At 48.1% G+C, this 25,309-nt stretch overlaps 3 protein-coding genes and 1 non-coding gene across 8 annotated transcripts in view; 2 read left to right on the top strand and 2 right to left on the bottom strand.

The window, feature by feature from the left end:
- Nucleotides 1-5,949: 5,949 nt before the first annotated feature.
- On the bottom strand, nt 5,950-6,881 carry mrps6 (mitochondrial ribosomal protein S6). The gene is made up of 2 exons (XM_084470625.1): nt 6,419-6,881; nt 5,950-6,061 (listed from the first exon to the last, which is right to left on the bottom strand). The coding sequence occupies exon 1, from the start codon at nt 6,782-6,784 to the stop codon at nt 6,425-6,427; it is 360 nt and encodes a 119-aa protein (XP_084326751.1). The 5' UTR covers nt 6,785-6,881; the 3' UTR covers nt 5,950-6,061; nt 6,419-6,424.
- Nucleotides 6,882-7,155: 274 nt separating this feature from the next.
- Nucleotides 7,156-14,096, top strand: nolc1 (nucleolar and coiled-body phosphoprotein 1). 3 transcript variants are annotated; one of them, XM_084470603.1, is made up of 15 exons: nt 7,156-7,293; nt 7,642-7,697; nt 7,925-8,085; nt 8,173-8,294; nt 9,337-9,451; nt 9,558-9,679; nt 9,829-9,949; nt 10,027-10,134; nt 10,222-10,302; nt 10,398-10,745; nt 10,901-11,553; nt 11,653-11,878; nt 12,238-12,356; nt 12,485-12,562; nt 13,071-14,096. In XM_084470603.1, exons 1-15 carry the CDS (start codon nt 7,183-7,185, stop codon nt 13,227-13,229), a joined length of 2,580 nt encoding a protein of 859 aa, XP_084326729.1. In that variant the 5' UTR covers nt 7,156-7,182; the 3' UTR covers nt 13,230-14,096. The 3 variants fall into 3 exon arrangements, with proteins under 3 accessions (XP_084326729.1, XP_084326728.1, XP_084326730.1); XM_084470602.1 differs by having other exon boundaries at nt 10,901-11,878; XM_084470604.1 differs by having other exon boundaries at nt 10,901-11,878; nt 12,502-12,562; nt 13,071-13,210.
- LOC311350956 (small nucleolar RNA SNORA3/SNORA45 family) lies at nt 11,922-12,057 on the top strand. Its single transcript, XR_014636706.1, has one exon. It is a non-coding gene; the product is annotated as a small nucleolar RNA SNORA3/SNORA45 family (small nucleolar RNA).
- Nucleotides 14,097-15,414: 1,318 nt separating the features above from the next.
- The window catches only part of micu1 (mitochondrial calcium uptake 1), a 34,602-nt gene continuing 24,707 nt past the window's right edge, over nt 15,415-25,309 (bottom strand). For all 3 annotated transcript variants that reach the window (XM_084470620.1, XM_084470619.1, XM_084470618.1), the window contains 5 exons: nt 24,668-24,868; nt 22,042-22,179; nt 20,242-20,350; nt 16,915-17,004; nt 15,415-16,666 (listed from right to left, as the gene is read on the bottom strand). In XM_084470620.1, coding sequence (XP_084326746.1) covers nt 16,503-16,666; nt 16,915-17,004; nt 20,242-20,350; nt 22,042-22,179; nt 24,668-24,868 — 702 coding nt within the window. In that variant the 3' untranslated portion in view covers nt 15,415-16,502. The remainder of the gene's footprint in view (nt 16,667-16,914; nt 17,005-20,241; nt 20,351-22,041; nt 22,180-24,667; nt 24,869-25,309) is intronic.

Consider the following 25,309-nt stretch of genomic DNA (forward strand, 5'->3'; position numbering starts at 1 on the left):
TAATTGGTTCCTGTCTCAGATTAAAAGGAACCTCTCGTACAATAAAGCCCTGTGAGCCATGAAAGGTAATGACCATGCAGAGACAGCCACTCAGCCGGAAAACTAAAAGAACAAGTTCACAAAATCGTATAACCTTGTTGTAGCAACAGTCAATATTTAAGAATTATAATAATTAGTTAACTTACAATATCCAGCACATACAATACAACGGAGAAAAAAACACAAAACATAAAAGAATACATGGATTCAGCTCATTTAAATAGAAAATATTTTTTATTTATAACATCCAATTCCAGCAACAATGTTGTACGAAAGGAAGCAACAGAGCAAATGATCACGCAATGTCTTCTAGAGGTCACACCTAAAACAAGTTGGGATAGGTAGGCCTATACGGAAGACCACACTCGAAGCAAAGCATGACATTAAAAAAAAAGTGACGTATTCCTGGCAAGGTTGACAATGGGTTCATCCAAAGAGTCCACGTTTAGGAAGACGATTCAATTATTAATTACATGTAATGTCCAAACTCTGATCATTAGATCACTGTCATACTGGATCTAATCAGCTCCAGCAGAGGGGCTAACGAACCACAGCTAACTGATACTAACCAGAGGGGTATTCCATCAAAGGCGCTAACGAAAGCGGCACTTAGTTGATTAAGCTCGGTTAGAACTAGCGCCAACTTCCACTTGAGGCTTAAGCCGTTCCATCAACGCAGTTCAGCCGCGCCGTGCTCAGGTTAGTTCAAGCCAGGCTAACGTTATCCTGGATTACGCGCGTTCACGAGATATGTAACCAGCCCAGAACCGTGAATGTAATCATGGATCAAATGTCCGAAAAGGACCGAGCGGGATCTTTTCCAGCGGCGAACATAAGCTGCTTGTGGAGGTCTATGAGGAGTACAAGCATATGATAACTCAAAAAGGGAACACCGTAACCATTAATAGAAACAGGGAGGCTGCCTGGCAAAAAAAAATCGGCGATCTGTTGAATGTATAAGTAGTATTAAGCGTAACATATTTTAATTGAATATTGACCATGGATTTGAAAACAGGGCGATAGTCTCGAGTTAACGTGTCGGACTTGCAAGTTGCAACCGGTCGAAATCCATCCAATTCCAGCAACAATGGTGGTCGAAAGGAAGCAACAGAGCAAATGATCACGCAATGTGTGGCTAGAGGTCACACCTAAAACAACAAGTTGGGGCTAGGCGGAATACCACACTCAAAGCAAAGCATGACCTTGAAAAGGACACAAGTGACGTATTCCTGGCAAGTTTGACAATGGGTTCATCCAAAGAGTCCACTTTTAGGAAGACGATTCAATTATTAATTAGAGGTAATGTCCAAACTCTGATCATTAGATCACTGTCATACTGGAGCTATTCAGCTCCAGCAGAGGGGCTAACGAACCACAGCTAACTGATACTAACCAGTGGGGTGTTCCAAGAACGGAGGTTTAACAAACAGAGTTAACGCTGAACTCTAGGTTGATTGATCCTGTGCCGACTAACCCAGAGCTGTCGGTTCCACAGCACAGGTTATGAATTAGTTCAATCAACACGGGGTTGGTTAACACAGGGTTGTGCGCGTTCACGGCAAACCTATAAAGACGTGATGTATGGATCATGGAAATCCTGATCAAAATGGCGAAACGGGCCGCATATTTTACCGATCTCGAGTAGAAATTCAAAGTGGACGATGATGATATTGCTATTCAAGGTATGCCTACTAATTATTCTTTTTCCTCCCTCAGCAACTAAAGAATAAAAATGATGGAAGAAAAGTGTTTGGTGTGGTTTTTTTTTTTTATTGAAATGATTTCTGCAAATGTGGTCTCGCATCCTTTGTCAGCCCTTACAAACATTTGCGGAATGTGTTCCTCCTCGAGGAACGGGTCAAAGGGGGGCGGCATCTCTTTGCGCAGAGTGGCTATATTGTGGAGGACGGCGCATGCAACAATTACATCGCATGCCCGTTCCGGACAAACTCTTAGTCCACGTAGGCATTGGAATCTGGACTTCAATATCCCGAATGTATTTTCAATCTTAACGCGGGTTCTGCTGTGTGCCAGGTTAAATGTTGTCTGAGGTCCAGGAGCGGGGTTAGGGTACGGGGTGATGAGCGTCGGGAGGCATGGATACCCTCGATCTCCTAGGAGATCCCCATCGAATTGCCCTGCGATCGAATACAAACTTTGAGCTATCTTGCACAAGCACAACAATTATATGAGGTCTATGATATGTTCATAATGCAACGCACCCTGTTGAAATGTATTGCTCACATTGGATGTGTGCCATCAATGCACCCAATACATTAGGTAGCCTAATCCTGAAATATAACACCCAGATGAAAAGTCAACAAGGATAATTTCGGAGCCATTTGGGAACACTTAAAGTAGATAATGCTGACCTGCAAGTTGGTGAAACTCCATTTTAATGCGTCTCGTGGGTTTATGGCCTGGAAAAACGATGAAGTTACGCAACAACCGCTTCAGCGCAAGACAGACGCACTGAGCGGCAGACGGTAGCTTTGCCTATGTGCTCAGCTACAATGTACAAAAAGCTACCCATCGCAAAAAACGGAAAGCTATGCAAATTGTTTGTAGTGAACTGAGGGCAGATCCACGATTGGTAACATTTGCAATGTAGGGTTGGAGAAGGCTATTTAAATATATCAAAGAATCACGTGAAAAACTATCTCTCCAGCAAAAAGTCATCCGGAAAGGACAATATGTCGAGCCGTGGTCTAATTAATCTCTCTCTGTGAATTGCACGAATTATTTGCGCTCCGATATCAACAGGCGAACACGTAAAAGCTGCGATAAACGCGGGTTTAAATAGCCTACTCTGAGCAAAACCGGGTTATCTTCCAAACTTAACCTGCGCAAAACCTGCTCCGACCAGGTTTGATTGAGAGCATATGTTTATATAGCAACTTACATACCGTGCTCATTTTGGAACGGAAAAGGTTGCCGCTAACCCTGGGTCAGTGATAAAACCGGCTTTGTGGAACACCCCTCAGGTTAGTTCAAGCCAGGCTAACGTTATCCTGGATTACGCGCGTTCACGAGATATGTAACCAGCCCATAACCGTGAATGTCGAATCATGGATCAAATGTCCGAAAAGGACCGAGCGGGATCTTTGCAGCGGCGAACAGATGCTTGTGGTGGTCTATGAGGAGTACAAGCATATAATAACTCAAAAAGGGAACACCGTAACCATTAATAGAAACAGGGAGGCTTCTGTTTGGAAAAACAGTCTGCCTAGTTACTTGACCAGATAAAATGAGACGGAGAGGTAATAAAGTCTGTCAGCACGAGGGCCTCGGATTTATTGAGTAAAGTGGCAAAGGTAATACTGATTCAGTATTCAGTCCACTTCCGTGGAAGTTCTGCTTCAGAAGAGCACCCGTGATCCGGTGCATGTGAAACTTATAGTTCTTTCCTAGCTTAGACTTTGTGTGGGTTATCGAGGGTTCTCTTGTCCCTGAGCCTCCGGGTTGTGTTGTCTTTCTGTGTGATATGTGTGTCCTCGCCATCCAGCTGTGGCAGAGTGTTCTCCGCAGACTGATAGGGGGGCTCGGGGGTCATCTTGACCCTCTTGAATGTGTGGTATGGTGTGTTGTGTTCGTTAGATTTTAATGTCTCCGTTAGGTTATTTTTGCCCATCACTTCCTGGCACAAAAATCGGCAATCTGAATTAATAAAATTAATAAAGGGAATTACAAAATGAAGCCAACGCCAAAGCACTATGAGAAACTCTGGACGCGAACTCGGGTCGCGCGTATTAATTCACCCAGCCGCTGATTCCTGATTACGCGAGAATACATAGATTAGTGTAAAAATGTGTTGAAAAAATAGCCACAGTAACAATAGATAGCAATTAATTGAATTATTTCATTTGCATCATTTCATCTTAGACCCTTAGTGAAAATATACGCAGTTTGTAGGCCTAGGCCTACTTCATATATGTACATTTATGACAAAATTGTGAGGATAGGTTTGGCGGAACCTTCTGATGGTACACTTGTTGCTGACAGATGGATTTCTCTGAAACACCGCTCAAGTTAGCCTGACAGTTAAAGAGCAACATGCAGGTTAAACACCATTACATAGAATAGTGTATATTAAGGATAACACAACTCCCGACCAGGTTAGTTTGATCGGAAAAATTGCCATGGTTACTTAGCGGAGATTCCCTTAAGCCACATTAATGGAACGCAACACTAGCTGAAAAAAGCCAGGCTAAGCAAAATAAGCCCGGCTTTGCGTTTAGCTTGGTTGATGGAATACCCCTCAGGTGTACCCAGGGCATAATTCTCCAATACAATTTATTTTACAGGCAGTGGAGACAGGCAGTGATGAGAGAGGAGGAACAGGAGGTCAAAGAGAGGGAGGAGAAAGAGGAGGATAGAATTGGATATAGTGACTGTGAAGGCACGAGAGAGCACTCAGTAGTAATTGGTACAGTCTAATGGCCACACATGTGGATTGGATAAAAACATTGGGTAATAGACTGCAGGTAGTATCCCATCCCACATTTCTTTTCACAAAATGAACATTAAACAATAACCACAATATCATCATAACCATAACCAACAATTTTGACACTGATGTCACAGGTCCGGTATGGTACAAAATATATACGCCGCGCGGTCTGCCTTACTGCATCGTGGTCCATCTGATCACAGAATTCAGAGTTTACCCACCTCTGATTTTACCACTACAGCCCTGTAGGCCTACGCAACCACACGTTTATAAATGTATTTTATTTCTGAAGCGTCACAGAATAATCAAACTCAGTTCATATTACCTGAAGACACGAAAAGCAGAGCTAGAAGCAGCATGACTGCGCAATGTTGGGCTGCTGAAAGGTGCTGAATGTCGGTTTCGGGATGGACGAGGGCTCTGCGATGCAGCACGGAGGCCTTGTTGCTTTTATGACGGCTCACCGTCTGGAGACATGTGACGCGCGCTCCCGCTCCCTCTGTGAGGGGGCGCGCGCCATGGAGTGTGTGATCTCATCACTTTTGTTCTTGCTCACTTGCTCTTGTTCCATGCTCTTGCTCTTGTATCCCTATTTTAGTTTGAGAATGATTGAATGACTCGATCGCACGTGATACGCATGCATAATGAACGGAAATTAAAATAAAATGTTTCCATGCTTTTTCGTAGGAATTAATTTATTTTAATTTGTTCATAAAGATCACAGAGCTTTTATACTCTAAAAGCGCTGTGACTTCTTTGAACGATTGCTGCACTGGTTTTGTAGTTCATTAAGAATCAACAGACACGTTGAGCATTTTACAGTAGGCCTAGTCTGTCTGGTTTTATGCAGAAAGAAAACAAACTATTAATTTAATGATGTATTCTTCATACTAAACGTTAGATTAGGCCCATTAACAAAGTATATATTCCATTCTGAAAATATTGTGAGGATTGGTGTGAGGGGTATCTATATCAAAGGGGTTGTTCAATTAGAACTTGGTGCTTTTTGGTTTTTCCCAAACTGCTCCAAACTTATGTATCCTAAAAGGTTTATTTAGTTGGTAGATTGTCCTATTCTGTCACGTTTTTACAATTGTACAGTTACATAACAAGGTCAAATTCCTTGAAAATCATTTTAAGATACCAATTGTTTCTTGGACTTTCTCAATTTACAGGCAAAATGCAGAATAGCAGGTGGATCTTGGTTCCTGTAATCTCAGATTAAAGTAACCGCTCGTACAATAAAGCCCTGTGAGTCATAAAAGGTAATGACCATGCAGAGAGACAGCCACTCAGCCGGAAAACTAAAATAACAACTTCACAAAATCGTATAACCTTGTTGTAGGAACAGTCAATATTTAAGAATTATAATATTTAGTTAACTTACAATATCCAGCACTCACACAATACAACAGAGAAAATAAAACACAAAACATAAAAGAATACATGGATTCAGCTAATTTAAATAGAAAATATTTTTTATTTATAACAACATCCAATTCCAGCAACAATGGTGTACGAAAGGAAGCAACAGAGCAAATGATCACGTGATGGGTCTTCTAGAGGTCACACCTGTAAAACAACAACAAGTTAGGGCTATAGGTAGGCCTATACAGAAGACCACACTCAAAGCAAAGCATGACATTAAAAAGGACACAAGTGACATATTCCTTGCAAGGTTGACAATGGATTCTCTCTCTCTCACACACACACACACACACACACACACACACACACACACACACACACACACACACACACACACACACACACACACACACACTTTGGAACTACCATACTGATAATTTCAATTGCTGTGTAACAACTCATCTCAACATTACATGTAGCCTGTAAGGGTGTACGTCTGTTAAAACAGATGAAGTAATTACACATTGACGCGCCGGTGTATCCACATTAGCAGCTGCTTACATTCATCTATTTATTGACGGCGGTCTGGGACTTGGACGAATCGTCCCCACAGCAGGGTCCTTTGGCCACCACCTCATCCTTCTTCAAGAGGGTCGGTCTCACCACGTCCACATCCCGGTACAAATGATCCAGCAGGCCCTTATAGATGTTAGGCGCTGCGTAAAAGTCTATCAAGAAGTATGCGCCGCGTTCGTGCCGCTGGTTGTGCTTGGAGATCTTGTAGGGCAGCAGTCTCTCTCCGAGGTGCTCCAGGTCCCTCACCACGGCGCCGCGCTCCATCAAGGTCTCCACCGTCCGCCGCAGGGTGGCCACAGTCTCGGGCCTCTGCATCACCTTGAGGATAAGCGACAATTCATAGCGCGGCATGGTTCGGGTTGTTTGAAAAGAACAACGGAGTAACCAACAGAACTCAAATGTATGATATAGTATTCTAATCGCAAGACGACATGACCATGGTTCAAAGGCGTCCGTTGTTGATGACGTATAAACTACGCGCCACTGTTTTTGACAAATAATAAAATGTACAACGTGTGAGAACGTGTGCGATTAAAATCTATGCATAAAACGCCGCAAAACACGGATTTTATTATATATATTTATGGTTACAATTTGACACTCAACGAATATCGTTATCCGAATGTGTTTAAAGAACCGTCGATGACGTCATAACTGGGCGACCGGGGCTTCGCGCACATGCGCTTGTCGCCAGCTTCGATGCCCACACGTGAGTACGACGCGTTCCTTCCAGACCTAACGTGGTGAAGATGGCGGAGAATAAATCGGTCCCCAGCGATCTTTATAAATTCGTGTACTCCTTTCTGCTGGAGAACAAATTCGCCAAGGCCGCCCAGCAGTTTCTGAAGCAGACTGAAGTGGTACGTGCCTAAGACTCTTGTTTCGGAGCCAGCAAGACGCTCGCAGCCGCGACTTAAGAGTTGCGACTGCGATGTAACTCCTAAGCTAGCTACATGCACACGTTTCCACGAGGGGTAGATGGATGTACTTGTATTGGTGTTGTATTTATGTATGCTAATGAGTCGCTACTATTTATAAATGCATACTGCCTAGTACTTGGAGGGAAAACGCCTAACTGGAATATTAAAGATGCGTGTTAACTACAAATAAGTCACCAACCATGCATCTGTACATACTCTATGCTGGCTAATCAAACACGGTACACAAAGTACAATTACTAATAATGCTGTTTTTACTTTTGCTTTTAGAACCCGCAGGATGAAAATGAGGAGAGATTAGTCGACATCTACAACTTTTGGGCAAAGTGAGTAACTAGTTATTTTTTCCCCCTTTAATAACACCGCTGAATAGTAGTTCTATATGTATGTCACGGCCTCACCTTACTAAAAACCCTTGTTAGTGTTGCATGTAGAGTCATTGTTTGTCATAAGTCTGCTCGAAAAATCCATTATTATTATTATTATTAACGTGTTGCACTCAAGCTGACCACCTCTTCACCAGATCGTACCTTGTTCTTGTTCCTATTACTAGGTCTCCAGAGGCGAAGAAACGAAAGGCTATTCCCGGATCTGCCAAAGCCACCAACGGACCTGCCGCTAAGAAAGCGAAGCCCGCTGCAGAAAGCTCCAGTAGTGAAGACTCGAGCGATGAGGAGGAGGCTGCTGCCCCAGCTGCTAAGGCCACTCCAGCAGGTAAACCTCAACCCTGCTTCATCGGCATCACCCAGGAACACATTTTAAGCACTTTAAGGGTCTTACCCTTTTTTTTTTTTCTTGTAGTTGTAAAGGCTGTACCTGCTAAAGCCGCAGCTGCCAAAGCCGCATCGAGCAGCAGCAGCGAGGACTCCAGTGAGGATGAGGCGCCACCTGCAAAGAAAGCTGCCAAGGCCACACCTGCAAAGGTAGACTGAGGGAATGTGTTGATTTATAAAGATCTGTGATGCACTCGTTAAGGTTGTGCCGGATGGGTGACCGACATCACGATGGAGAGCCACCATTGTGATGCCACGCCCTCCCCCACCCCCCCCCCGTCAGTCAGACACACACTAATAATCCTAATCTCTTCTATAGTTAACCTAAAAACTTTGCAGGGATTGCTCTGTAAATTAAATAGAGAATATAACTAATGCATACATACACACACCGTCCCACGTCGCCAATCTATGACTGTGCACCTGGAGAAAATATACAGCGAAGCAGCAGCCTCCCTCCGTGACATCCTGTACTTGGCGTAGAAAGTTGCCATCACCACCGATGCTTGACAGTGTTGACTACTAGTCGTACATGACCGAGACCATTCACTTCTTTACTGACTGGGTTGTGCAGAGTGCGATCCTGCAGACCCTCTCAACACCAGGGAGGCACACTGCGGAAAACATGAATTTTCGTTTCCAAATATTTATTTAAATATATATATCTTTAATATCTGTTTTAGTGTGTGTATGTTCAATTAAATGGAGGACGCACGCAGCGTCAATTTCCTAATTTAAAAAAAAAATGAATTGGCCAACGCCGACACATTTTGCCTATTGTAAATTGTACACGTTCACAATCCTGCTCAATGCTCTGTGATATTTTGTTCATCATTTCCATTAACTTTTGCGTGGCGCACACGCAAGTGGTCATGTAGATTGGTCATCTGCCCGTCTTTTGCGCAGATCACACATGAGCAGATCTTGCACACAACGTCAGTCCCTTGGCTGTCCACTCATCAGATCTAAATCCAAAAATTGCCATATAAGCGAAGTGGTACCCAACGCCATTGTTTAATTAAACTTTTTTTTTTTTTTTCCCCCTACGTGAGTCATTCATTAGGTTAGTAAAATAAAGTAACTAACCCCCCGACGACGATGTCACCGTCCATCGTGATGTTTTACTGTTCTGTCCATGGCAGCCTTATCTATGTTCTTTGGTGTTGAATGACTTTGTGTGGCCTGCCTGTAGGCTCCAGCCCCGTCTCCCGCGGTAGCAGCAGCAGCAGCCAGGAAGAAGGACAGCAGTTCCAGCAGCGAGGAGTCCGACTCTGAGGACGAGAAGGCCGCCAAAGCCCCTGCGACGAGTGAGACATTATTACGTTGGTCAAAGTATTGGTGGCTGTTTCAGCACAACCGCTGATCTTGTTCATCTGCGCTTTATATTTATATCTTGTGTGATTTGATTGACAGAACCGAAGGCTGCAGCAGCCACAACACCGAAGGCTGCTGTTGCGGCTAAAGCGACACCGAAGAAGAAAGAGAGCAGCAGCGAGGACAGCTCTTCAGACTCTGAGGACGATGAACCCGCAAAGGTACCGTTCGCTTCCAGGCCAACCTTTGTGTTTCGATTTTTTTTCAAACGTGTATTCAGACCCGTTTTATGTGGAGCTATCGTACAAAACAAGCGTAGACTTAACATTGGGAGCTTGGCCATCAAGCTAATCCAGTGTGTTACCTTTAGCCTGCGGTCAAGCCAGCGCCTAAGAAGCCTGCAGCGCCTGCTACACCCGCAGCCGCAAAATCTAGCAGCGAGGACTCTTCATCTGAGGAGGAGGCTCCTCCCGCCAAGAAGCCCAAAGCAGGTGTGTTCTGGCTCTTTGTGACGGTTGTGCTAATGAACTGGTGTCATTGTTGATGCTGATCAGCTCTATCTGGTTAGGAGCCTACAGCGCTGTCCCCCCACCCGCCCCCGTCGCGGCAGCAGCCCCACCCAAGGCCAAGGAGGACAGCTCCTCAGACAGCAGCGACGAGGAGGAGGAGGCACCAGGTGAGAAAAGTACAGAAATGGCGTCTTATGGCCAGCGCCGCGTGCTTGCTTGATTAAGCTTGTCTAATGCCCCTCTTCTGCTCCCAGCCAAACCGGCCCCTGTCAAGACCACCCCGGCCAAACCCAAAACCCCTGCAAAGAAAAAGGCCGCCAGCTCTGACAGTTCAGGTAAAGACGTTGCTCTTCTTGGTGGCTCCCTCTGTTGGACCTAGCTCACGTGTTACAAGTGTTTATAAAACAGTGCTCCATGCTTCTCCTTTCAGACTCCAGCTCTGATGAAGAGGAAGAGAAGAAGAAGAAGCCCGCAGCCAAGAAGACCCCAGTGAAAACTACCCCGGCTAAGGCTGCTCCTGCCAAGGAGGACTCCTCCTCCTCGAGTTCCGAGGAGGAAGAGGAGGTGAAGAAGACCCCAGCAAAGGCGACTCCTGCTAAAGCCGCTGCAGCTAAACCTGCGCCGGCTAAAGCCACCCCTGCTAAAGAGTCCTCCTCTGAGGACTCCAGCTCGGATGAAGAGGAGGCGGCGGCGGTGAAGAAGCCTGCAGCCAAAGCCACTCCAGCCAAGACCCCGCCAGCCAAGGCAGCCCCTGCCAAGAAGGACTCATCCAGCGAAGGTGAGCCTTAATGTCATCTGTTTATTGGGTGTTTTCCTAAATGTTTTAAACAAACTCTCACTCTCTTCTCAATTACTCTTCTCAAGTAGTTATGCAATGTATTCAGATGCATTTGCCCAGGTATCAAATCTTCTACTAACTCATACTCCATCCAGACAGCAGTTCTGAAGACGAGGCCCCAGCTAAGCCCGCTGCTAAGCCTGCCGCAGCCAAGCCTGCCGCAAGCTCCACACCCAAAGCCCCAGCAAAGGCAGCAGAGAGCAGCTCAGACTCGTCATCTGAAGAGGATGAGCCTGCAAAGGCTAAACCAGCCTCCAAGCCGGCCACCCCCGCCGCCAAGCCTGCTGCTGCTAAGCCTGCCACCCCCGCGGTGAAGCCTGCTGCAGAGAGCAGCTCCGACTCAGACTCGTCCTCTGAGGATGAAGCTCCTGCTAAGGCCAAGCCCGCAGCTAAACCAGCGGCCTCCAAGCCGGCCACCCCAGTAGCAAAGCCAGCGGCGGCTGCAGAGAGCAGCTCCGACAGCTCCTCTGAGGAGGAAGAGGAGGCCAAGCCTGCAGCAAAGTCACCTGCAGCGGCCAAGCCGGCCCCCGCGAAGAAGGCTGCAGAGAGCAGCTCCGACAGCTCGTCTGAAGAGGAGGAGGAGGCGGCCAAACCGGCAGCCAAGTCACCTGCAGCAAAGTCACCTGCAGCAGCCAAGCCAGCCCCGGCGAAGAAGGCTGCAGAGAGCAGCTCTGACTCCTCCGATTCTGAGACGGAGGCTAAGGCCACACCGGCCAAGGCCACCCCCGCAAAGACCACCCCGGCCAAGGCAGCAGCGAAGCCCAAGGAGTCGTCCTCCAGCGACAGTAGCTCTGAGGAAGAGGCGGTCCCCGCTAAGGCCACCCCGGCCAAGGCCACCCCGGCCAAGGCAGCAGCAGCCAAGCCCGAGTCTTCCAGCGACAGCAGCTCTGAGGAAGAGGCGGCGCCGGCAAAGGCCACGCCGGCTAAGAGCACCCCGGCTGTCACTCCCAAGAGCACCCCGAAGGCCAAGGCTAAAGAAGCCAGCAGCTCCTCAGAGGACAGTTCCTCAGAGGAGGAGGAGGCGGCGGCGGCGCCCAAGGCAGCCACGGCCCCCAGCACACCCGTCACCAACGGTAAGAATATAAAGACATCCAATCCATTAAATATAGTTGTTAAAGCGAGGCTAGAGTCACGCCTAGACACTGCCCCGTTGTCCTGGTGTGCTAGAGTGCTCGCAGATTGAAAGTCTTTGTTTATTCATTGGCTGCAGTCTATAACAGTGACCCAGTCAATCACCAACTCAGACACACTACCCGTCAACCTACCTGTCATACACTGCGAAAGTAAAGGTTCATCACTGATTTCATTTGATTGTATATCAATCCCAACTATTAAGCCTAATGTGTTAAGCCTTTTCTTTAATTAATGTAATTGAATATGCATGGAGCCACTGCCTCAATGGGATAATAACAATATTGTTTTTGTAACGCAGGAATAAATGGTAAGAGTAAAAATGATGACTCCTCTGAGAGTGAGGAGGAGGAAGAAAAGACCCCCAAAACAAAGAAGGTCATAACGACGCCACAAACTTTTCCCAAAGCCCACGTCAAGGTATGATTAATCACTGTGTGTCAATGCACACACAAACAGGCACACACACAGAGCGCCGCATGAACCAAGGTGCACCGTGTAAGGAACATTAACTCACATGAACTCTTGTCCTTGTCCATGTCTGACAGAATGTACCTTTCCGTAGAATAAGAGAGGAAGAGATTGAGGTGGATCACCGCCTGGCCAACAACTCGTTTGACGCCAAGGTGAGGAACGAAACATGAAGTGAAGCCTTTTCAGTGTTTCAGTGGTATTGTTGGGCGGAGGGTTTCAGTCACCTACTGTGTGAGTAGATCAACGTTTGCTGTGACACGATACAGACTAAAGTGAATTTGTTTAGGGTGTTAATTTGTCGACAATTCATGCAAAATATTTTTAGTGTCAACATTGGCAACAGTCGTGTTGGTGGAATGGTGTAAGTACCCTGATGGAGCTGCATTGATTTAAGGCTTTAAAGATCTCTGCGCTCTCGTGCCAATCCAACAGTTGGGCATGTGTCTGTGCCTCAAAATAAACACGAGGACAGCCTGTTCTGGCTATCGCCGCGCAAGCTGGATAGGTCAACATACTTGGCAGTTATTAAGTTGCTTAATTAATACCAATAATAAACAGTGCTAGCTTTGGGTTCACACACTGCGAGAGCGGGCGTTTGCTGAATACTACAAAGTGAAAGAGCGGATCTTGACGTGGTGTATTGTGCTCTTCCGTGTCCAGCTGGGCTCAAACGGAGACTGGGGCCAGAAAGCCAATGACGTCCTGAGGTACACAAAGGGAAAGTCCTTCAAACACGAAAAGACCAAGAAGAAGCGAGGCAGCTACTGCGGCGGGGCCATCTCAACCACCATCAACTCCATCCGCTTTGACAGTGACTGAGGAGGACCCCCGCTCCACCGTCCACCCACACCCAAACTGTTTTCCCTGAGAATGGGACATGACCCCCCCCCCCCCCCCGCCCCCGCGTAGAGAGTATCCCCATCCTGGCAGGACCTGGAACATCCAAACCGAGGAGGATGACACAACCACCCTCCTCCCATTGGCTGCCTGTAGTCCACAAGAGGCTCGTCCTCTAAAATAACCCCATGGAGAAGGCTACAGGAGGGGTGCCCTCTATTGTGCCTTACGTTGATGGAGTCGGAAGTGTGTTTGCACTGCAGTCACTGCAGTGGCCACTAGGTGGCGGTAGGTCCCCAGTTAACGTTTAGTTTATTTTTTACTTTACATGTGGTGTTTTGACTGTCCTTAATCATCCATTGCAATCTCTGGAATGAGTGACCTTATTTGTGTATATGAATGTTAAGAAATTAGCCATACATCATCAAACGTTAGTTGAGCCGGCATAGAGAATGCCATGGATCTTTGTGTTTAATGGTCTGGTGGGGGATTCAAATGAATTGTTTAGTTAACTTTAAAACTGGCTTTGAACTTGGGTTCATTGTCTCCATGTCACACAGCGTAGAGACCTGGGTTTTATATTTTAGTATTTATTGCACCGTTTTAGTCCAGGTTTCTTTCCTAAGCAACCATGCTGATTTTGAAACTACTATCTAAAGTTGGAGGGCCCCCTCCACTCCAGATTGTTGTGGCGTACTATCGCGGTGTCAATACGTTACCTCCTGGGGTAGTTCGACGACTGAACCCCAATTATGTGAATTTCACGTGTTTGACCATAATACGGCCCATATCCCCCTTTTCATTTAGTTTTTCTGTATCAATTCTTGTTACTGTAATTAAAATCTTGAAAATGAAGTCTTTTGGTAACGCTGTGTTTGTGATGCCATAGGGCAAACATTTGTCTCCAGTGTAATTGGTTTCTCCCTGGGCTGCGCTCACCCTGCTGCGCTCTCACCTGACTGCACATCAAGCTGGCCACTGTAGATTCAGATGTTCGCTTTAAAGTCTGTTCACATCCTCAAGTCATCAGCTCTGTTCTCCTTGCTAAGTCGGCTGAAAACCCCAAAAAATGGAAGATTCATGGACTTGGTTTGACCTCAATCAACTAGTGTGAAACTAATTGGGCTTGAATATGTAAAACAATTGCTTTGAGCGTAGCTGCCTTATAATTATTCTCATGGGCTCTTGAAGTCAATCCACATCCCGTAACTTGATTTATTCTAATGGTGGAGATCTTCATCGAATATTACCAGAAAGATGCAATACACAGCTTTGAGAATTTTAAAATTCTTATTTTATAATGGCTAGAAAAATATTTGCATTTGACATTCACAGTGACCCGTCGAAGGAGCACATTTTATGCAGAAACTATTCATTCGTACTGTAGGAATTCTTGACCATGGTGTGCTGCATGCTTCCCTGCGCAGAGAAGATTTGACACTTGTCAAGTCTAGTGCGCACTCTCCTGGTTTACACTGCTGAGCTCGAGTCTGGAGCACAGGGCTACCAGGCAGAGGTCAAAGCAAGACAGTTTCAGTTGGGTCAGTACATAGGCTGTGAGGATCTCAAGAGGCTCCCACAGCAAATGTGTGTTGCGTGTCTAGAATACTTTTGAAATACCGTATATCCTCAGTTTGAGTCAAAGCTTTCAAACCACCACCACGATCCATACACTTGGGTTGAAACAACGTTGGCAGGGAATACCGACCAACGAATGAACCGACAAATGAGCCCTAATCTCATCCCTGGTGATCGCCGCTGACAGCCACGTCTGTCCGTCACATTGTGTGCGTGTGATTGACAGACGGTAAGCGGTAAGTCTGGGGGTACAGAGTGTACAGCACTGCTGAAGACTGAGCCGTCTTTTAATGGCCACTACAAGCGAAGGACGGCCCCCTCTTGCCCATTTCAATTAGCCACAACTGCTGACTACCGCTCTCCTTATGTTGCCATTTCCCCCTGGCTCCACGCGAACAGTTCCAAGTCGAGATCTTTTATCTAAACATCTAACGTTTATTTGACTGGATACAGTCACTAGTGAGTTCCATTGTGGCCCGTCGATAAGTAGCTAACGACCCGATTAAAACAGAACATTGTGACACCTTACAAATGAGAACACAGATGCATATATCCAAGAAAGCATGCAGCCAAAAATACAATACATCAGTTATGAGTTATCTGTTATGAAAAACATTTTAATGGAGCATAACTTAATATCAATCTTATATGAAGTCACTCTGAAAGAAAGGACAACAATTACACACTTACGGAATATTGCAAGGAAATGCAGCGCGGGGGGGGGGGGGGGGGGTGGAGTGGAGGCCCATATGAAAGGGAATAGTGTCGCCCTTAAGCTGTTGGACTAACAGATATACAACATATGTAGAATGTCTATACAGGTTTAAAGAAGACCAGGATCCTCAACAGACTATGGACGATGTACCGGGGCCTGGCGACAGTGGAGGGTCATCCCAACTCCTTGACTTCACCGTTAAAAGGCCCCTAAATCTTAATCAACATTGGCTATAAAAGTGCGCTTCAGATTTGGAACAAAAAACAAAGCAAAGGTCACTCTCAGCTGCTAGGGTTGGCACTGCCCATCCGCGTAAACCAAAAGGCCTAAAAGATAAATACAAAACGTTTGCAGCGCCATAATAGCCATGATGCTTTTCCCCGGGGAACAGAGACACAGGAAGAAGCCTCTGAGGAGCCGTAGCTGTGTGGAGCATGCTTAGGAGCGCTGGTAAAGCTCTAGCCACACTGACATGCGCTCGTAACTAAGCCCTCATCTCGGGGCGTAGGTGACTTTATATTACATATGCTTTTCTTTGTCCCGTTTTTAAAGGTGACATATTATACCTCCAGGTGTGAGTGTGACTAGCCGTTACAAGACGTTTTTGAAAAAATCTGCCTCTTCTGACATCACTAGTGGGCGTGTCCAGCTAGATGTGTGCTGGATAGATCAGTCTACCAGCCCACCCAGTGGACCGTAGCAAACGTTGCTCATCTATCCGTCACACTGTCTAGGTGGACACGCCCACCTGTGATGTCAGAAGAGGCCGATTTCAAAGCGGCTCGTAACGGCTAATCATACGCACAACCTGGTGGTATCATATCACCTTTGTCACCTTTAAATTCCCTGAAAGGAATCCCGTCTTTGGTTTTCCACCCGGACGGTGCATCCGTGACCCCACCCACATGTCCGTCCGTCCGTCTGTCGTCCGTCCATCCGTCCGTCCGTCTGAACCCGGGGGTCTACTGGGTCTTGGGCATGGCGAAGTCCCAGGCCGTGTCCTGGGCACACTTGCACATGGCGCGCACCAGCCGCGTGAAGCCCATGTCCTTGGGCTTCTCCAGGCCGCGCATCAGACGCTGCTTCATGATGGCGATGAACTCCTTGTTGCTCAGCTCCCCGTTACCTAGGAAACGTTAAGCGAGGAGGAAGAGGAGGAGGGGGAGGGGGAGGGGAGGGGAGGGGGGACGGGGGCAGGAGAGGACACAACGCAGAATGATAGAGTGCAGGGATGGGATTTTGCATTATCACCCAACGGAGAAGCCGATTTTATTTCCATTAATGAATATAGATTTCTCCCCGGCGAGGCCAATATGGCTGCCGTGTGTGTGTGTGGGGGGGGGGGGTTGGGGGGTGTGTGGGGGAGGGACCTACCGTCACAATCGAACAGGGCGAAGACGACGTCACACACGTGGTCGGACAGCTCCACTTTGGCCACGGTGCGGGCCACCTGCTTCATGGTGGCTGTGGGGGGGGCGGCGGTGGGGGGGACAGGTACAACGGTTTAGAGTGACAGTGGAGAGACACACGAGTCTCCGTCATTCGGGATAACGACTCTGAGGGCCTTTTCATGAAACCCTCGGACCACTAAAGAAAAAAAAAAAAGGGCTAAAGGAGGTGGAATTTATAGCTGACGATGACGCGCCATCTGTGAAGCGCGTGGATCCACGGCCGTGGCGTTTATGGTCAGCGTTCGCTGTGGACGGCGGTTTGAGAATTCTGCTCACAGGACCTCAACAATTCAGAGGTGACACAACGCAGTATGACGTCTTTTTTTTGGTCCACGACTCTAGAAGACTGAAACTTTAGCTTTAAGGGAAGGTAAGGAAGAAGCGTTGAGGAAGGAATATGCACACTGTGTATACATGGCCGGGTGACGCAGGCGGAGAGAACAGCTGCGTTAAAGTGAGTCTAAAGCCGTTTCTAAATACCAAGTATGCAAACTACGGACTTGTGGACTTGGAAGTGCGTACTTGGCAAGTCCGGACTTCCAAGTACAGACTTCCGAGGACGCGAGGACGCACCTGCAATTGGAACAGCAGCGGACTCGATGACACCACAGCCTCATGTAGGCATATACTGAACAATATCAACAAATGATATAAAACTAAACCCCAGCCTCTTTCATTTTAAAATAGTATGTTAATATTTTGAATGAATATAAATGAAAAGATATGCTTGTCGTGTGTATAAGCTATACACACAACTTTTTATATGTAGGGTACAGATGCGCGTGCCTAACTGCCTATGTAGTTGGAGAGTAGGCTATTGATATAATAATTACAACTGAGCGAGAAATTACACAGATTAGAATAGAAACACACACACACTCCACACAAGTCACCTCTGATGCATCCTTGGTGGAACGGCCAGTTTAAGAACGCATCGAGAACACTTCCGGGTTTTGTACTTGACTTGATGCATACTTTGAATTGGAACAGTACTTGGGCTACGACTGATGACGTTTCACGAGAACGCAAGTACACAAGTACAGACGAGAACGCGATTTGAGAAACGGCCAAAGAGTTCCAACCGGGTTACTCAGGACTCAGTTCCAACAAATTACTCAGGACTCGGGCATCGTGTGATAACGTTCTTCCCAAGGTAGAATTCTGCTGGCCTTTAAACCCCCACACACACCCACACACAGAGGAACCTACGACTGCCAGATATACCCTGTATATAAAGTGTAGTCATGTGATTGAATCCTATAGATGGGGGAAAAGGGACTTTGTGAGAGAGTGAGTGAATGTGTGAGTGAGTGAATGTGTGAGTGAGTGAGTGTGCGAGCGAGTGGGTGATTGTGTGATGTGTGAGTGAGTGAGTGAGTGAGGTGTGAGTTAGTGAGTGTGTGAGCGAGTGGGTGATTGTGTGATGTGTGAGTGAGCGAGTGTGTGGGGCGTATCTGCTGTGATGTTGTGGTTCGCAGGTGGCACATGACTGTCACGTCCAGCCGAGGAAAAGAAAGTCTGAGAGGAAATGAAAGGAGGTGCAGAACGGATGAGGGCGAGGCTCAGGGTCAAACACCAAAGATGATGAAAGGATAAAACGTCTTCAGTACAAACTGTAGCTTATAAGCCTTCAAAAGGGGAAGGATCAACCGAGCCATCAATTGGCGCAGGGTCTTATAATGGGAGCCGGGTCACTAGGACTGCCCTTTAAAATGGTGAGGGAAAAGTTTTAAAAAGTGCTTTTGATCACTCAGCAGCAGAAACACTATTAATTAGCACATCAAACTGCTGCCGTGGCATACAGAGAATCTGCTCCTGAACAGTAGCTGCACGCGGGTGTGTGTGTGTGTGTTGTACACTGGCCAAACCCAACATGAATTAATGGTCACCAAGTCGGCACACAAGCAGGTGCCATAGAGTACGGAAAATAAATCTCTCACACGCGCACACGCACATACACACGCACACGCACACACACTGTTCCCAGGATAGGATAGCTGGACAGAACTGGACAGACTTCAACTATCCCTCGATTCAAAGGGCCATCTGCCACCAGAGGAGCCGACCCAGAGGAACCGACCCAGAGGGGAACCGCTGACCAGAGGCATCTGGAGCTCCGCATCAAGGAGCGCCCGTCGGCTAACTCCTGCCAGCCAAATGCTGGCTCGTAAAAACAGCGGCCGCATTACCCAGATTACTGCCACCGCTCCCTCTAATTGGTCCGTGTGGCGGGAGACGGGAGACGGGCCACCGCGAGGAGTGCAGGAGCGACCGCGTGTGGCAGCCGGCGCTAATGAGAGCAGCGTCTCCGGTCCTGACGCGAGGCAGACGGAGCTTCACGTAGGGGAAAGCGATGCCGCTTGGCCCGTTTTTGATGCGAGGAGATTTGACTTCATTAAGGATTTCCTTCTCACGCAGGCGCGGGAAGGGCGAGAAGAGGAGGATGAGCTCCGGCAGCAGACCGGGTTGGGCCAGATCGTCGTGGGCGTGCTGGTTTCACAGGGGGGCGGATTTGCGGCATGGTGCCGTTACCATGACATGGGAGATGCATCAGGAGACGATGCTGGTGGGATGGTTTGATGCAAGGATGCTTGGGTGGGAGAACAGATTAGAAAATACGGGCAAAAGGGGCCTGGCAGGAGGGAGGAAAATGAAAGCAGTGCTGGGGGGGGTGGGGGGGGGGGGGGGGAGTGGGGGGTGGAGGTAGCCAAGACCAAGAGGGTAGCCAAGACTTTAAGGACAAGGCCAGTATAATTTGGTTTTCTGTATTGCTGACACCTGCCGCACTGAAGAAAACGAACTACAGTGACTACAGCGATAGGTCGCTAGACTGCTGCAGGATGACTTTCACTGCAGCCTAAAGCACATGGTCATACGTCACACCGCTGCCTTGTTACCAGAAGCAACGGGCCAGTAACCAAACGCCTCCATCCCATCATGTGTCCAATATGATGTATTCATCACATTTGTTTCCCAGACACATCTGTGTGACCGGAGACTGTGGCGGACAGGAGTCACGTGCCAGACTCTGCTACTTCATTTACCTGGACTAATGGCCGTTTACCCTTCCGTCAGCCCTACTTATGAGCAGGGGGGAGTAAACAGAAAACAAACCTGTTGGTTTTGGCAGTTTTTTCGGAGAAGCCGACAATAAACCAAAGGCAATTCCAAAAGCATATTTGTTTTGGCCCTGGAGGCCGAGAACAGGACTTGTGAACAGTGTGTGTGTGTGTGCGTGCGTGTTAGTTACCTTTATCGATGGAGGCTCCGGCCATGTGGTAGAAGCTGAGCGCCGTGTCCACGTCGTTGACGTTCTTCAGGAAGGTGAAGAAGTTCTCCACCTCCTCGAAGGTGATGCCCTGTGGGGGAGACAGGGGACGCCTTACAGCCAGCAGCAGAGGACGGGACCCCCTTCGTCTGGAAGCGTCCTGTGAGCTCTGACGAAAACGCTCTCAAGGAGAAGCCCAGAGGACCTCATCATCTCCGGCATGAAATCCGAGGCAAGAAATTAAGGGAGCCGGAATGGCTTCGCTAACATATTCTCACACGCACCCACACACACACCGACCCACACACACACACCGACCCACACACATACGCAGACACACACACATACGCAGACACACACACCGACCCCCACACACACACACACACCGACCCACATACACGACCCACACACACACGCACCCACACACACACACACACCGACCCACACGCACACGCAGATACACACACACACCGACCCACACACACACACACACTCCGCAATGCTGATGAGCTCATTTGCAGAGGCGAGACGGAGGCAGCTGGTGTGCTGGTGTAAATAACGGTCCTCTAATTTATCTGGGAGGTGGTGCAGGGGACAACACTGACGACGGATGGAGCTGATGGGAGGGTGGGGGTGGTGTAAAAGAGGAGCAGTCGTTCTTCCTCTCCCAGAGCTTGTCTCTGTCACGTTTTTGGGTGCTAATCACCACTCTTAAAGCCATCTCTCAGCTGGGACACCAGCGTTGTCGCTTTTACGTTGCCAAACAGCGAGAGGAAGGACGCCTTGCTGCAGTGTCTTTGAGATGTGCATTGGTGTACGGCCAATTCATTGATCGAGCACTTTATGTCAGCACGGACCCGGCCCTGGCGCGGTGGAGCTGAATACTTATGAACGGGCCTTCTAGCGCTCGCTGCTTCAACAATACTTTGACTATTGAGTCATTTAGCCAACCCTTTTATCCACAGCGACTCACAGGGAAGTGACGTTTTGTATGAGGAGCACGAGTCCGGGTGGGAAGTCTTGCTCAGGGATCCAGCTCTGGATCCAAACCCACTAACAAGCAGCCGGGAGCACAACAGCCAACCACCGCACTATCCCCACCCCCTTCCCCCACCACACGTTATCTGCGCTCCTCCCTGAAGCTCCCAAAGTGGGCTGTCATGGCTTCTGTGAGCTCATGTGACACAGAGGCCAAGACAGCCCACTTGACTCCGCAGTGAATGGAGTTGATGAAGGGAAGATGTCAGAGGGGTGAAGTGGGCACAGAGAGGAGCCAGATAGCCGGGGCTGCAAGGCAGGAGAGAGAGAGAGAGAGAGACAGGGGAGTAATGGGGCTGTGGGGGGGATATATCCAGCGTCTCCCCCTCTGCTCAGTCCTGCGTGGTGGTGTTGGTGCTGCTACACCCAGAGAGAGGGAGGGGGAGGTGGAGGGGTAGGAGTGGTGCTGCAGCGATAGTGTGATCCATATCCTTGTGATGTATTGCCTTTCTTCCGGTCTCCCTCTCCGTCTTTCTCAACAACAAACGCTCCTGTCAGGGAGCCTGTGTGTGTGAGGGAGTGTGTGTGCATGTGTGTGCGAGGGAGTGTGTGCATGTGTGTGTGTGAGGAAGTGTGTTTGCGTGTGTGTGTGTGTGCGTGAGAGAGTAAAGACAGAGAGGGTAGGACGTGTGTGCATAAATGCATTATTACTATTGATCTTACATTCTGTCCGCGTTCCATAACACAACACAATGAGTCTTGTTCCACCCACACGTCGTTAGACCGGCCTCCACATTAGCTTACCTGGGCATCTTTGAACATTTTCTTCAGGCCCTTCTGCATCTGCTTGAGCTTGCGGGACTGGACGCCGCTGTAGGCGAGCAGCATGCCTCCGAACTGCCTCTCGCTGATCCGGCCCTCCACAGGGTCATTCCTCTCAAACTGCACCAGAGCACAGGGGCGAGGGAGGCACAGAAAGAGAGAGAGAGAGAGAGAGAGAGAGAGAGAGAGAGAGAGAGAGAGAGAGAGAGAGAGAGAGAGAGAGGCACAGAGAGAGAGAGACAGAGAGGCAGAGAGGGAGACAGAGAGGCAGAGAGACAGAGACAGAGAGAGGTAGAGGTAGAGGTAGAGGTAGAGAGAGAGAGAGAGAGAGAGAGAGAGAGAGAGAGAGAGAGAGAGAGAGGAGAGAGAGAGAGAGAGAGAGAGAATGAGAGATGGAGTGTTTAGGGGTGTTGCAGATGCCAGGAACTGCTAGCATATGGCTTCAGGTTGAATCGTGAGCGGGCGTTGCCTGGAGCCATGAATTCTGGGATGTAGGGCTTGTGCATCACGCCGTCACGACGCTGTGACTGCCTTTATCTTGGAAGCACGGGAGCATTGCATTGTTTGTTATTGTGGTGGTGGTACTGTTATTTTGGGTCAGTGTTTGGTAATTACTCTTGAATTGATTTGTCATTACGGGGAGACATTGTTTGGCCAAACAATGTGTTCATTAGCCTGGGTTACAGTGTATCTACATTCATTATGGATTTACAGTACTACTACAACTCTCTTGAGTCCCCTTAATATGGCAGAGTAAATAGTAAATAGCTAAAAATAAAGCCCATGAAGCATTCTGATGAACAAGCCCTATATGCACATTTTTATCATTTACTTGCCCATCACTAAAGCATGGGTCTTAAAGGGGTGCTATTATGCCACCAGGTGTGAGTGTGATTAGCAATCACCAGCCCTATGAAAAACTATCCATCATACATCTTGGTGGACAGTGTCACTAAAACACAGGAAAGGGCTAGTGATGGCTAATCACACTCACAGCCTGGTGGCTTTAAGAAACAGGCGACTGGCTTGGTTGGTTTACATCCTGGAACGTAATAAAAAAAGAAAGAAAAACACAAAAAATTCACACAATACAACACACCTTACAAAATGCTGATTCTAGTTCTGACAGGAATGTCTGTCAGAAGTGGCTTGCTCTGACTCGGTACTAAACTCATTTGGAGGGAACGTTCCAGTGAGTCCCTCTTTCATTTCTCACAATTTGGTCAAGTTTACAGCATGCAGTTCCATTCCCAGTATCCGTTTTTTGGGATAGAAATGATGTGTATACAAAACTGATTGAGTGTAAGTTGGAGGATTTACACCTCCCACCGTGAATCCAGATTCACCTTGAAAAGCAGTCGTCAGGGGACTCACAAGTGATGGAGAAACCAAGAGAAGGAGAGGAGGAGGCAGAGAGGAGCTGGCTGCTTATAGTACAGTAGAGCGGACAGAACCGCAGCGCTGGCATGAAACAGAGCCAGGTGGAGAGAGAGAAAGAGAGAGAGAGAGAGAGAGTGACACCCACTGACAGAGAGGGAGAGAGAGAGAGGTGGAGAGAGAGTGACACCCAATGACAGAGTGGTGGAGCGAAAGAGAGAGAGGTGGAGAGAGAGAGAGATAGAGAGAGGTGGAGATAGAGTGAGGGAGAGAGGACAAACAGAAAGAGAGAGACCAACTGACAGAGGGGATGGGCAGAAGAGAGAGAGAATTGAGCAGAGAGAGAAAGAGAGAGACACACACACACACACACACACATAGTGGAAGAGGGAGGGGACTGAGAGAGAGAGAGACTTAGAATCGTTATCAGTATCCGCGCACTACCAGTAACAACAGAGCACTGAGATGCATTTTCCAACTTGCCAGTTCGGCGTTGTGTGTCGGACTCAAGTGCTCACGGACAGCAGTTTGTCGAGGACTGCGCAGTGGCAGCCATGCTAATTAACTAAAAATTTAAATTATTAGTCAACGGCCCATCTGCTCCTCTCTCTCTGGATGTAGTGGGTGGTGGTGCTGGTGGCCCACGGCGTAGAGACGCACTGGGACCGGCTCGCTAAAGACTGCGTCTGACACATCCACGCTCACGCCTTCGTCGGCTTTCCTAATCCTCCTCCATGTTCCCCCCCCTTCTGATAATTAGCGTCACTCGGCAGTGTTGCATTACAAACAGAAAGGGACATGGGAGACTTTGTTTCTTTTGTGTCACAGAGATTTCCATCTGGTGTCACCGGGCGACAAAGCACAACCTGGTCCTCATTAGTAACCAGCCATTTACTGTTGATTACTCCCACTTATCCATTATTATCTCATATTACCGCATTCTGTCGTTCATGACTTGCAGTACACTTTAGCATTGTTATCGTTGATATTAGGACGCTTTATTAGTACGATGATCTTAAAAAGGGCTGGATGAAAGACGTGGGTTATACTTCTGCTCTTCTAAAAAAGGAGCAGAACGTTGTAACTTGCCTTTTACAATGTGCAACGTTCAGGACATACGTCCATCGATTAAAAAACAGACTGGTGAGAGTCTGTAGTCGGTGCTGACGCCTGGCTCCACCCCTGTATGTACCCCACCTCTCACCCCCCCCCCTGCCCCCCCCCGTCCTACCTCCAGCTTGAGCACGTCGTGCTGCAGCTTCCTCTGGAACTCCAGGAAGCTGCCGATGGTCAGCTTCCCCTTCAGGTCGGCGCCGAAGAAGTAGGTGGTGAGGGCGGAGCTGCAGCCCGCCGTCTTCAGGGTGTTGCCCGTGGTGGAGCGGTCCCGGTGACGCATGCCCATGCTGGTCTGGGAGCGGATGATGCTCTGGACCTGGGGGGTGGAGGGGACGGCGGGGACGGCACGGTGCAGAGGTAAGGAGCGGCCCGCTTAGAGGGGAGCGGCCATTTGACAAAGCACAACTGCCCCGTCGAACTGCGGGTAAGAAAGGCCAGCAGAAGCAGCAGGCAACCTAAATAAGATAATGTACTTTACATTTCAAACCAATAGGAGTGGTAGAGTTTGGTAGAATACATTTACATTCAAACCAATAGGAGTGGAAGGGTTTGGTAGGCTACATTTACATTCAAACCAATAGGAGTGGAAGGGTTTGGTAGGCTACATTTACATTCAAACCAATAGGAGTGGAAGGGTTTGGTAGCGTGTGTCCTGATAGGCTGCGATATTTGGGCGAAGGACTGTACCCAACGTGGGTAGGGGGGTAACTGATTGGCTAAAATGAAGCGTGAATCATTGCGTTCTCCATCCACCGCG

Source organism: Micromesistius poutassou (genome assembly GCF_964030765.1).
Source record: "Micromesistius poutassou genome assembly, chromosome: 7".
Classification (NCBI taxonomy): domain Eukaryota; kingdom Metazoa; phylum Chordata; class Actinopteri; order Gadiformes; family Gadidae; genus Micromesistius; species Micromesistius poutassou.

What these genes read in the sequence shown, in the direction of transcription:
- nolc1 (XM_084470602.1), top strand. Translation starts at nt 7,183, where the DNA reads ATGGCGGAGAATAAATCGGTCCCCAGCGATCTTTATAAATTCGTGTAC. An exon ending in CCAAGGCCACACCTGCAAAG is followed by an intron (nt 8,295 to 9,336) that starts GTAGACTGAGGG and finishes GCCTGCCTGTAG; the next exon opens with GCTCCAGCCCCGTCTCCCGC. An exon ending in AGGACGATGAACCCGCAAAG is followed by an intron (nt 9,680 to 9,828) that starts GTACCGTTCGCT and finishes TGTTACCTTTAG; the next exon opens with CCTGCGGTCAAGCCAGCGCC.
- mrps6 (XM_084470625.1), bottom strand. Translation starts at nt 6,784, where the DNA reads ATGCCGCGCTATGAATTGTCGCTTATCCTCAAGGTGATGCAGAGGCCC.